Source organism: Macaca nemestrina, chromosome 6, assembly GCF_043159975.1.
Source record: "Macaca nemestrina isolate mMacNem1 chromosome 6, mMacNem.hap1, whole genome shotgun sequence".
Classification (NCBI taxonomy): Eukaryota; Metazoa; Chordata; class Mammalia; order Primates; family Cercopithecidae; genus Macaca; species Macaca nemestrina.
The window spans coordinates 53,759,555-53,770,513 of record NC_092130.1 but is presented as its reverse complement, the minus strand read 5'-3'; the positions used below and the strand labels follow the sequence as shown (position 1 = coordinate 53,770,513).

At 43.4% G+C, this 10,959-nt stretch overlaps 1 protein-coding gene and 1 pseudogene across 1 annotated transcript; one reads left to right on the top strand and one right to left on the bottom strand.

Annotated features, from left to right (window-relative positions):
- Positions 1-352: 352 nt before the first annotated feature.
- Positions 353-607, bottom strand: LOC105463164 (large ribosomal subunit protein P1 pseudogene; annotated as a pseudogene).
- A 3,981-nt stretch (positions 608-4,588) lies between these two features.
- SPMIP10 (sperm microtubule inner protein 10) lies at positions 4,589-9,743 on the top strand. Its single transcript, XM_071098523.1, has 3 exons — positions 4,589-4,740; positions 5,444-5,552; positions 9,491-9,743. Exons 1-3 carry the CDS (start codon positions 4,655-4,657, stop codon positions 9,698-9,700), a joined length of 405 nt encoding a protein of 134 aa, XP_070954624.1. The 5' UTR covers positions 4,589-4,654; the 3' UTR covers positions 9,701-9,743.
- The last annotated feature ends 1,216 nt before the right edge of the window (positions 9,744-10,959 follow it).

The following is a 10,959-nucleotide window of genomic DNA, read 5'->3' as shown; positions in this document are numbered from 1 at the left end:
GCCACCACACCCAGCTAATTTTTTTGTATTTTTAGTAGAGATGGAGTTTCACCATGTTGGCCAGGCTGGTCTTGAACTCCTGACCTCAGGTGATCCACCTGCCTCAGCCTCCCGAAGTATTGGGATTACAGGTGTGAGCCACCACACCTGGCCAATAGTTGTTTCTTTAACATTTGAAAACCATTCAGATTTCTGGCTTGTGTTGCATCCTACTGCCATACAGAAAACAGTGCTTCAATTTTTAAGGTTATTTATTTCTTTTTTTCAAAGTTTAGGTTTTTATTGAATATGCTATAAAAGAGGTTTAGTCAAAAAGACCAAAGCCCATGTCCTTATCAGACTCCTCAGATTGTTACTTTCTTTGCTTCCACTTTTTTTCAACTGAAGCAGTAGCAGTGGAGTGGGCAGGACCTCCAGCTACTGCAGGTCCACCAGCCCTTACATTGCAAATCGGGTTCCCAATGCTGACATTGGCTAGGGCATTTGCAAACACACCAGGCCAGAAAGGTTCAACATTTACACCAGCTGCTTTAATGAGGGCTTTGATTTTATCATCATGCAGAACGAGGGCCGAGTAGATGTAGGCAAGCTCGGAGAGGGAGGCCATGGCACGGGCATGTGTGGGGTTGGCGCTGCTGGACACAGTGCTAATCGCTGGATAAAGTGAGGCTCTCACCCCAGTGTGGCCTTAGCTTCCTTGGAAGGACCAAGCACCTTGGCAGCAGCTGAGGAAAGGGGAGTTTTTAAGGTTCTTTAAAAATTTATCGGCCAGGCATGGTGGTTCACGCCTGTAATTCTAACACTGGGAGGCCGAGGCAGGCGGATTGCCTGAGCTCGGGAGTTCGAGACCAGCCTGGACAACATGGTGAAAAACCCATCTCTACTAAAATACAAAAAATCGGCCAGGCATGGCAGCATGTGCCTGTGGTCCCAGCTACTCGGGAGCCTGAGGCAGGAGAATTGCTTGAACCTGGGAGGAGGAGGTTGCAGTGAATGGAGATCATGCCACTGCACTCCAGACTGGGCACAGAGCAAGACTCTGTCTCCAAAAATAAAATAAAAATGTATCTAAGATGACTCTTTCTGAACCTTTCTGGCTATCCAAATGAAGATGTGCAAACTGTTCTTAGGTATGTATTCATTTAGTTTATGCTCTCATCAAACCAGCATGTTTTGCAGTAATTCTTCCTGCTTAGCCTAATATTAATATTTTTCCTACTTGCCAGTGGGTAGGACTTACACTAATAACCCTCCATCTCTCTGTTTTAGTAGTTTAAGCATTTATCCTCACTTGTAACCTTTATTAAAATCAGTTTTCATAATCTAAAATATTCTGCAATATGACAAATCTTAGGAAATAAAATAGGCTGGATTGATTTGGGTTTAGACAAATTGGATTTACACTCGAGCTGAATGTAATAGATGGTGAAACAAATGGGACACGTATCAGTTGTGCAGTATATAGTGATGTTGAGCATTTTTTCATGTACTTGACCTTTGCATGCATTCTTTTGAGAAATGCCTACTGGCCGGGCGCGGTGGCTCAAGCCTGTAATCCCAGCACTTTGGGAGGCCGAGACGGGCGGATCACGAGGTCAGGAGATCGAGACCATCCTGGCTAACACGGTGAAACCCCGTCTCTACTAAAAATACAAAAAAAAAAAAAAAAGCCGGGCGAGGTGGCGGGCGCCTGTAGTCCCAGCTGCTCAGGAGGCTGAGGCAGGAGAATTGCGCGAACCCGGGAGGCGGAGCTTGCAGTGAGCGGAGATCTGGCCACTGCACTCCAGCCTGGGCGACAGAGGCAGACTCCGTCTCAAAAAAAAAAAAAAAAAAGAGAAATGTCTACTAAGATCTTTTACCTTTTGAGACAGGGTCTTGCTGTGTTGCCTGGGCTGGGAGTGCAGTGGCACAGTCATGGCTCACTGCAGCCTCGACCTTCGGGGCTCAAGTGACCTTCCTGCCTGAGGATCCACCATGCCTAACACCACACTGGTCTCAAACTCCTCGGCTCAAGCAATCCTCCCGCCTCAGCCTCCCAAAGTGCTGGGATTATAGGCGTGAGCCACCACACCCAGTCCTTTTACCCAGTTTTAAATCAGATTGGTCATTTTTCACTGTTCTTTATATAGTCTGGTTTTTAACCCCTTGTCAGGTACATATTTTGCAGATGTTTCGTCCCATTCTGTAGGTTGTCTCATCACTCCTGTTTCCTTTGCTGTGCAAAAGTCTATCAGTTTGATGTAATCCCATGTGTTTATTTTTGCTATTGGCCTGTTTTGCTGAGGTCTTATTTTAAAAATCCTTGGGCCAGGCGAAGTGGCTCACACCTGTAATCCCAGCACTTTGGGAGGCTAGGGTGGGTGAATCACATAAGCATAGGAGTTCAAGACCAGCCTGGGAACATGGCAAAACCCCATCTCTACAAAAAAATTAAAAATTAGCCAGGCATAGTGGTGCACACCTGTGGTCCCAGCTACTCGGGAGGTTGGAGTGGGAAGCTCACCTGTGCCCACGATTGATTGAGGTTGAGGCTGCAGGGAGCAGTGATTGCGCCACTGCACTCAACCTTGAGTGACAGAGAACCTCCCTGTCTCAGAAAAAAAAACAAAAAACAAAAAACAAAAAAACCTTGCCCAGCCCAATGTTGTAGACTATTTCCGTATGTTTTCTAGTAGTTTTGTAATTTCAAGCTACATTTAATCCTAATCCATTTTGAGTTGATTTTTGTGTATGGTAAGAGGTAGGAGTCTAGTCTCATTCTTCTTCATGGGGATGTTCAATTTCCCCAGCACCGTGTATTGAAAAGACTGTCTTTTCCCTCATGTGTGTTCTTGGCACCTTTGTTGAAAATCAGTTGACTGTAGGTGGCATGCGCAATATATAAAGAGGAAAATCAGCCATGGACCAATAAAGAATGTTAATTTGAAGCGATTTTTTTTTTTTTTTTTTTTTTAATGACGAAGTCTCGTTCTGTGGCCCAGGCTGGAGTGCAGTGGCGCGATCTTGGCTTACTGCAAGCTCTGTCTCCCAGGTTCACACCATTCTCCTGCCTCAGCCTCCCCAGTAGCTGGGACTACAGGCGCCCACCATCATGCCCGGCTAATTTTTTTTGTATTTTTTAGTAGAGATGGGGTTTCACCATGTTAACCAGCAAGGTCTCGATCTCCTGACCTCATGATCTGCCCGCCTCAGGCTCCCAAAGTGCTGGGCTTACAGGCGTGAGCCACCGTGCCCGGCCTGAATAATTGTTCAGTTCAACATATTTTCTAGTATGTGTCAAATTTGTATTATGTCACAAACAAACATCTGCATTTTTTTTTTTTTTTTTTTTTTTTTTTTTTTTTTTTTTTTTGAGACGGAGTCTCGCTCTGTAGCCCAGGCTGGAGTGCAGTGGCCGGATCTCAGCTCACTGCAAGCTCCGCCTCCCGGGTTCACGCCATTCTCCGGCCTCAGCCTCCAGAGTAGCTGGGACTACAGGCGCCCGCCACCTCGCCCGGCTAGTTTTTTGTATTTCTTTAGTAGAGACGGGGTTTCACCGTGTTCGCCAGGATGGTCTCGATCTCCTGACCTCGTGATCCGCCCGTCTCGGCCTCCCAAAGTGCTGGGATTACAGGCTTGAGCCACCGCACCCGGCCACATCTGCATTTTTTAATTGCTCATTATAAGAATGATGTTTTACTCAAGAAGAGATTTGTTTTGTTTTGTTTTGTCTTGTCTTGTCTTATCTTATTTTTTGGAGACAAGCTGTTGCTCTGTTGCCCAGACTGGAGTGCAGTGGTGCAATCACAGCTCACTGCAGCCTCAGCCTCCTGGGTTCAAGTGATCCTCTGGCCCCAGCCTCTCAAGTAGCTGGGACCACAAGTACACGTGACCATGCCTGGCTTATTTATTTATTTATTTATTTAATTTTTTGAGACAGAGTCTTGCTCTGTCACCCAGGCTGGACTGGACTGGCACCATCTCTGTTCACTGCAACCTCCGCCTCCCGAGTTCAAGCAATCCTCCTGCCTCAGCCTCCCGAGTAGCTGGGATTACAGGTGCACACCACCATGCCTGGCTAATTTTTATGTTTTTAATAGAGGTGGTGTTTTACCATGTTGGCCAGCCTGGTCTTGAACTCCTGACCTTAAGTGATAACACCTGCCTTGGACTCCCAAAGTGCTGGGATTACAGGCATGAGCCACTACACCCGGCCAAATTTTTTTATTTTTTGTAGAGATAGGAATTTACTATGTTGCCCAGGCTGGTCTCGAATTCCTGGGCTCAAGTGATCCTTCTGCCTCATCCCCCCAAAGTGCTAGGATTACAGGCATGAGCCACTGTGCCAGGCCAGAAGGGGGATTTTTTTAAAAGCCCTTAAAATAGCTCTGAGCTGGACACTTTTTTTAAGATAGATCTCACTCTGTCACCCAGGTTGGAGTGCAGTGCCTCTGCCTCCTGGGTTCAAGTGATTCTCCTGCCTCAGCCCCCTGAGTAGCTGGGATTACGGGCACCCACCACCACATCTGTAAGCTGGACACGCTTAACTGCTACTATAACTGCTGAGAGTTACTATGAAGTTAGCAAAACATTGTTACATCAGAGCAGCGTTGTCATCATAATTAGACTAGTGAGTTAGTAAAGTAGATGAGAATTCCATCCACTGCTGTCAGGAATGGCTTCAGGGAAAGATACTTATCCTACTTTGCCTAAACTCAGTAACAACTGCTCTGATGAGAGTCCCTACAAATCTGCTAATCAGTAAGGACTTACGGGGTTCTGGGGGTTTTTGTTTGCTTGTTTTGCAACCTGGGAGCTACAAAGATAAGGTCAGTAACTTTGTGTTCCCCTTTGGCATCTATATAGAAAGTTCTATGTTCCAGAGGGAAATATGTGTGCAAGGAAAGCAAGTGTGACCTGAGTGTAGAGCATACATACATTCAGAAGTCAATATAGTTACTGTTTTTTGTGGCTGGCCAGACATTTCCTTTAGGCAGTGGGTAGGCCTGAGGCAAATCCCTTAAAGTCAAGTTAAAATGGGCCTGATGCAGTGGCTCACGGCTCTAATGTCAACAGTTTGGGAGGCCAAGGCGGGTGGATCACTTGAGGTCAGGAATTTGAGACCAGCCTGACCAACATATGGCAAAACCCCAGCTGGGCATGGTGATGAACTCCATCTCATTTAAAAAAAAAAAAAAAAAAAAGATTAAAATGGACATTGTGGGCAAATTGTAAAGGATAGCATGCAGTTAGAGTTACAGATACCTGGCCCTGACTTGATCTTGGTGATACCTGGGTACTTGAATGGTTATCTTTTAGTTGAGTTTCAATAGCACAGCTGTCTGTCCTGCAGCAGCAGGGGACCAAACGTGAATGCACAATTGCCTCCAGTCCATGGAATGATGCTAAAATGATTGTATTTGGCTCACAAGATATCTTTTCTTCTTGCTTTCCTAATCGTCAGGTATGAGGAGATTCATTTGCCACAATTTTCATTAAAGCAAGGGATGATCCCAAGACGTTATGTTATGCCTTGGAAAGAAAACATGATATTCAGGAATGTGAATCTGAAGGTATTTCCCCATAAGCATACATAAGGAAAAAAAAAAAAAAAACATTAAGCTGGATGCGGTGACTCATGCCAATAATTGTAGCACTTTGGGAGACCAGAGGCTGGTGGATCATTTGAGGTCAGGAGTTCAAGACCAGCCTAGCCAACATGGTGAAACCCCGTCTCTACTAAAAATATGAAAATTAGCTGGGAGTGGTGGCGGGCACTTGTAATCCCAGCTACTTGGGAGGCTGAGGCATGAGAATCTCTTGAACCCGGGAGGCAGAGGTTGCAGTGAGCCGAGATTGCGCCACTGCAATCTAGCCTGGGCGACAGAGCTAGATTCTGTCTCTAAATAAATAAATAAATTATATATATATAATTTAGTATATCGGTGATAGATGTACATAACTATACAAAAACTATTTTGAGCCGGGCGCGGTGGCTCAAGCCTGTAATCCCAGTACTTTGGGAGGCCGAGGCGGGTGGATCACGAAGTCAGGAGATCGAGACCATCCTGGCTAACATGGTGAAACCCCGTCTCTACTAAAAATACAAAAAACTAGCCGGGCGTGGTGGCGGGTGCCTGTAGTCCCAGCTACTCGGAGGCTGAGGCAGGAGAATGGCGTAAACCCGGGAGGCGGAGCTTGCAGTGAGCCGAGATCGGGCCACTGCACTCCAGCCTGGGTGACACAGCGAGACTCCGTCTCAAAAAAAAAAAAAAAAAAAAAAAAAAAAAAAAAAAAAAACTATTTTGATGTACTGTCACATAAACTTGCAAATGAATGTTAAATAGTAATATTTGTTTAAATAACCTATTTATATACTGAAGAATTTCAGAAATTTCACGTGATGCTATCTAGAAGTTGTTAAACTCATCATCAGAAGATGCCATTAATATTAAAGGTACACTACAGAGTGTATATTTTTTAGGTTGTACTGCATATTCAGATAGCAAGGCATGGGAATATTTTGGCTAGTTTTACACATGATTTACCCATTCAATGCTCCTGTTCAGTCAGCAGTTTTATTTACTTATTCCTTTTTTTCTTTTTGGAGACAGGGTCTTGCTCTGTCGTCCAGGCTGGAGTGCAGTGGCATGATCAAAGCTCACTGCAGCCTCAATCTGCTGAGCTCAATTGATTCTCCTGCCTCAACCTCCCAAGTAGCTGGGATTACAGGTGCACATCACCATGCCTTGCTAGCTTTTTGATTTTTAGTAGAGATGAGGTCTCACTATGACTTCCAGTTTGGTCTTGAACTCGTGAGCTCAAGCGATCCTACTGCCTCGACCTTCCAAAGTTCTAGGATTATAGGAGTTAGCCACCACGCCGGGCCTACTTTATTTATTTATTTATTTATTTATTTAGAGATAGGGTCTCACTCTGTCAGCCAGACAGGAGTGCAATGATGCAGTCATGGCTCACTGCAGCTGCAGCAACCTCTTGGGCTCAGGTGATCCTCCCACCTCAGCCTCCTGAGCAGCCGGGACTACAGGCATATGCCACCATGCCCAGAGAGTTTTGGTATTTTTTGTAGAGATGGGATCTCTCTATATGGTCCAGGTTGGTCTCCTGGGCTCAAGCGATCCTCCTGCGTTGGCCTCCCAAAGTGCTAGGATTACAGGCATGAACCACTGTACCCGGCTCCAGTCAATAGTTTTAAAACAGCAGGAAAACTACTATAGGTAAAATGCTGCAGCCACTGTAGAAGATAGTGAGACCATTCTTCAAAAAATTAAGCATAGAATTACCATATGATTCAGCAATTCCACTTCTAGGTATATGCTCAAAATAATCGAAAGCAGGGATTCCAACAGGCTTGTTTTAAAACATTTTGTGGCTGGCACGATGGCTCATGCCTGTGATCCTAGCACTTTGGGAGGCTGAGGCAGGCAGATAACCTGAGGTCAGGAGTTTGAGACCAGCCTGGCCAACATGGTGAAACACCATCTCTACTAAAAATACAAAAATTAGCCGGGCATGATGGCACATGTCTGTAATCCCTGCTACTTGGGAGGCTGAGGCAGGAGAATCACTTGAATCCAGGAGACAGAGGTTGCAGCAAGCCAGATCACGCCAGTGCACTCCAGCCTGGGCAACAGAGCGAGACTCCATCTCAAAATAAATAAATAAGTAAATAAATAAATAAACAAATATGTTTACTCAGATTTACTACAGTCTTAATATTAGTCTGCATTTCATGTAATTTAGTAGCGTATCCAGGTCATTTTAAATGCCCTAAGTAGCTTCAGCGTGGTGACAGTATTGACTTTTTCATTTATGAGAATTATAGGTTGTAAACTTTATAAGTTAAAATCAGTAAAGAAAAACTTTGTTTTGATTGCATCAAAACACTTATTCTTGACCTTACTTTTAGAGCTATGATTCAGCATCATTTTTCAGAGCTATTTTACTTTTGCAATTTAGTTGACAGTGTTCCTACCAGTGAAACTTAAATAAGTGAATTAAGTAATTAAGTAAAGTGAATGTTCCCACACTGAGTAAATGCTAACTTATGCTTTCCTTCCTTTTATTTATCCTCACCATTTTTCCATTAGGAGTTTAAAAACTGCATCTAACAACATTAAAAAATGTAGCACAGAGGCTGGGTGCAGTGGCTTATGCCTCTAATCCTAGCACTTTGGGAGGCTGAGACTGGGGGGTGGTTTGAGGCCAGGAGTTTAAGACCAGCCAGAGCAACATAGTGAGATCCTGTCTATAAATTAAAAAAAAAAAAAAATTATCCAGGCATTGTGGTGTATGCTGTAGTCCCAGCTGCTTGGGAGGCTGAGGCAGGAGGATTGCTTGAGCCTAGGAGTTCCAGGCTGCAGTGAGTTACGATTGCACCACTGCACTCCAGCCTGGGTGACAGACTAAGGCCCCCCATCTGTGAACTATATATATATATAAAAAACACAGCATTTTATATATATATAATTAGCAGACCAATCCAGTTCCACTGCCTAATCTTACCACATTCCTCTACCTTTCTGTCCTCCTCACTGTATCTTTATTATTCATCCTCGTTGATCTTCAATGTCAGATGAACCAAACTGAAATAGACTTGCAGGATGTTTAATTAATTTATTTATTTTTAATAAATAAATAAATAAATAAATATATATATATATAAACACAACATACCAGAGTTGGGACTGCATCCCAAGAACAGGCCAGAATGCTATTTGGCAATATTGAAGAATCAGAAGTAGATATGTATTTAAGTTAATAACTTCAAATAGTTGTTATTTATTTATTCAACAGTCATAACAGCATCATTATACTTTATACCCTTTTGATACTTAGTAGTTGGCAAAGCTTTTTCATTCACATATATTTTATTTGCTACTCAAAGAATCCTTTAATATTCCCATTTTATATTTGAAAAAACTGAGTCTTCTGGGAGTAAAGGACTTGAAAAGGTCACGTTAAGCAGTGAAGCTCAAGTTCAACGATCTGCCTCCAAATGTATCACCTTTATAATCTGCATGACTCTTTCTGGTAGTCAGATCACACTGACCCACAAAGCATTGCTTTTAGAAAAGGGATGTTCCTCTGTTCAGCAGAGCTTCCTTCTCAACCAGGATGGTTAGAAAAACTATGGGGAAATTTCCATCTTTTTTTGGAGAGGGGATGGGGTCTCACTCTCTTGCCCAGGCTGAAGTGCAGGGGTGTGATCATAGCTCACTGCAGCCTTGGTTTCCCAGGATCAAGGGATTCTCTTGCCTCAGCCTCACAGACATGTGCCACCATACCCACCTAATTTTTTATTTTTTGTATAGATGGGGTCTTGCTATGTTGCCCAGGCTGGTCTCAAACTCCTGAGCTCAAGCAATCTTTCTTGGCTTCCCAAAGTGCTGGGATTAGAGGTATGAGCCATGGCTCCTGGTGAAACTTCCTTCTTAATCTAACAAGAAAATGATGTTTGATATGTAACAGAGATTTTCTTTCCTCTTAGCGAGCAGAAGTGTGTGGAATCCATACTGGTCCTTTAGAAGACTCTCTGTTTTTGGATCACAGTGAAAGGCTTTGCCATGGGGAAGATCGCAAAGTTGTCTTGCAGAAAGGCCCACCAGAAATAAAAATTGCAGATATGCCTCTGCATTCGCCTCTCTCCAGATACCAAAGCACTGTGATTTCCCATGGCTTCAGGAGGCGACTAGTCTGATGAAAGAAGAGTAAAATAATAAAGTGTTTCAATCTCTGCTCTCTTACTGTCTCTGATAAATGTTTAATGTGTTGTAAATTTGTATTTCACCTGCAAGTTCAATTTGTTTAAAGGTCTTAAGTCAGTTGTATAACTTAGAGATTATACAAGTTTTAGCAAGGAAACACTCTGAGATAATCTGAGATGAAGTGGAGGAGGAAGGAAAACTGCCTTGCTGACATTCATTTCACACTAAGCACATAAGAATCAGCAGACCAATCCAGTTCCACTGCCTAATCTTACCACATTCCTCTACCTTTCTCTCCTTCTCACTGCATCTTTATTATTCATCCTCGTTGATCTTCAATGTCAGATGAACCAAACTGAAATAGAGTTGCAGGATGTTTTACTTATTTATTTATTTATTTTTGATACAGAGTCTCGCTCTGTTGCCCAGCGGCTCACTGCAACCTCTGCATCCCGAGTAGCTGGGTCTATAAGTGCACAATTCAGGAGGAAAGAGAGCATGCCTGGCTAATTTTTTATTTTTTGTAGAGGTGAGGTTTCATCATGTTCCTCAGGCTGGTCTCAAACTCCTGAGCTCAAGTGATCCACCCACCTAAACCTCCCAAAGTGTTGGGATTACAGGTGTGAGCGACCACACCTGGCAAGATTTGGAAATATTTTTGCTACTTGCTGATTCCACCTAACCTCCTCTTTTCTGACTACTCCTCCAACACACATATACCTAAGATTCTGGATACTGGTAATTAATCACCATGGTAATTAGAAGTGTTTGGCAGAAAACTCTTTGATGCATCAAACAATTTTAGTGAGAGTGTAGCAGGACGAGCCACAGACGAAACTCCTCAGACACCGAATTAAAGAAGGAAGAGGTTTTTTTATTCAGCCTGGAGCGCCAGCAGACTAGCATCTTAAGAGAGCCGAGCTCCCCAAAAAAGAAATTCTTGGCCTTTTTAAAGGCTTACAACTTTAAGGGGTCCACGTGAAAGGGTTGTGATAGATAGAGCAAGCGTGGGAAACATGACTAGGGGCTACATGCATCAGCTAACAGAACAAAAAGTTTTACAATGCTTTTTTCATACAGTGTCTGGAATTTACAGATAACACAAGTAGTTTAGGTCAGGGGTTGATGTTATTATTACTACTTTTTTTAACCGCTAGGGCAGGGTGGTGGTGTCAAGGTTGTCTGGCTATTTATCTTATTTTTGTTTCTTTCTAACTTTTTTCTTTCTCTCTTTCCTCCTGTCTTGTGAACT

Coding starts and splice junctions, on each gene's coding strand:
- SPMIP10 (XM_071098523.1), top strand. CDS start 4,655: ATGGCTTCAGGGAAAGATACTTATCCTACTTTGCCTAAACTCAGTAAC. Junction 4,741..5,443: donor CCCTACAAATCTGCTAATCA/GTAAGGACTTAC, acceptor CCTAATCGTCAG/GTATGAGGAGATTCATTTGC. Junction 5,553..9,490: donor TCAGGAATGTGAATCTGAAG/GTATTTCCCCAT, acceptor CTTTCCTCTTAG/CGAGCAGAAGTGTGTGGAAT.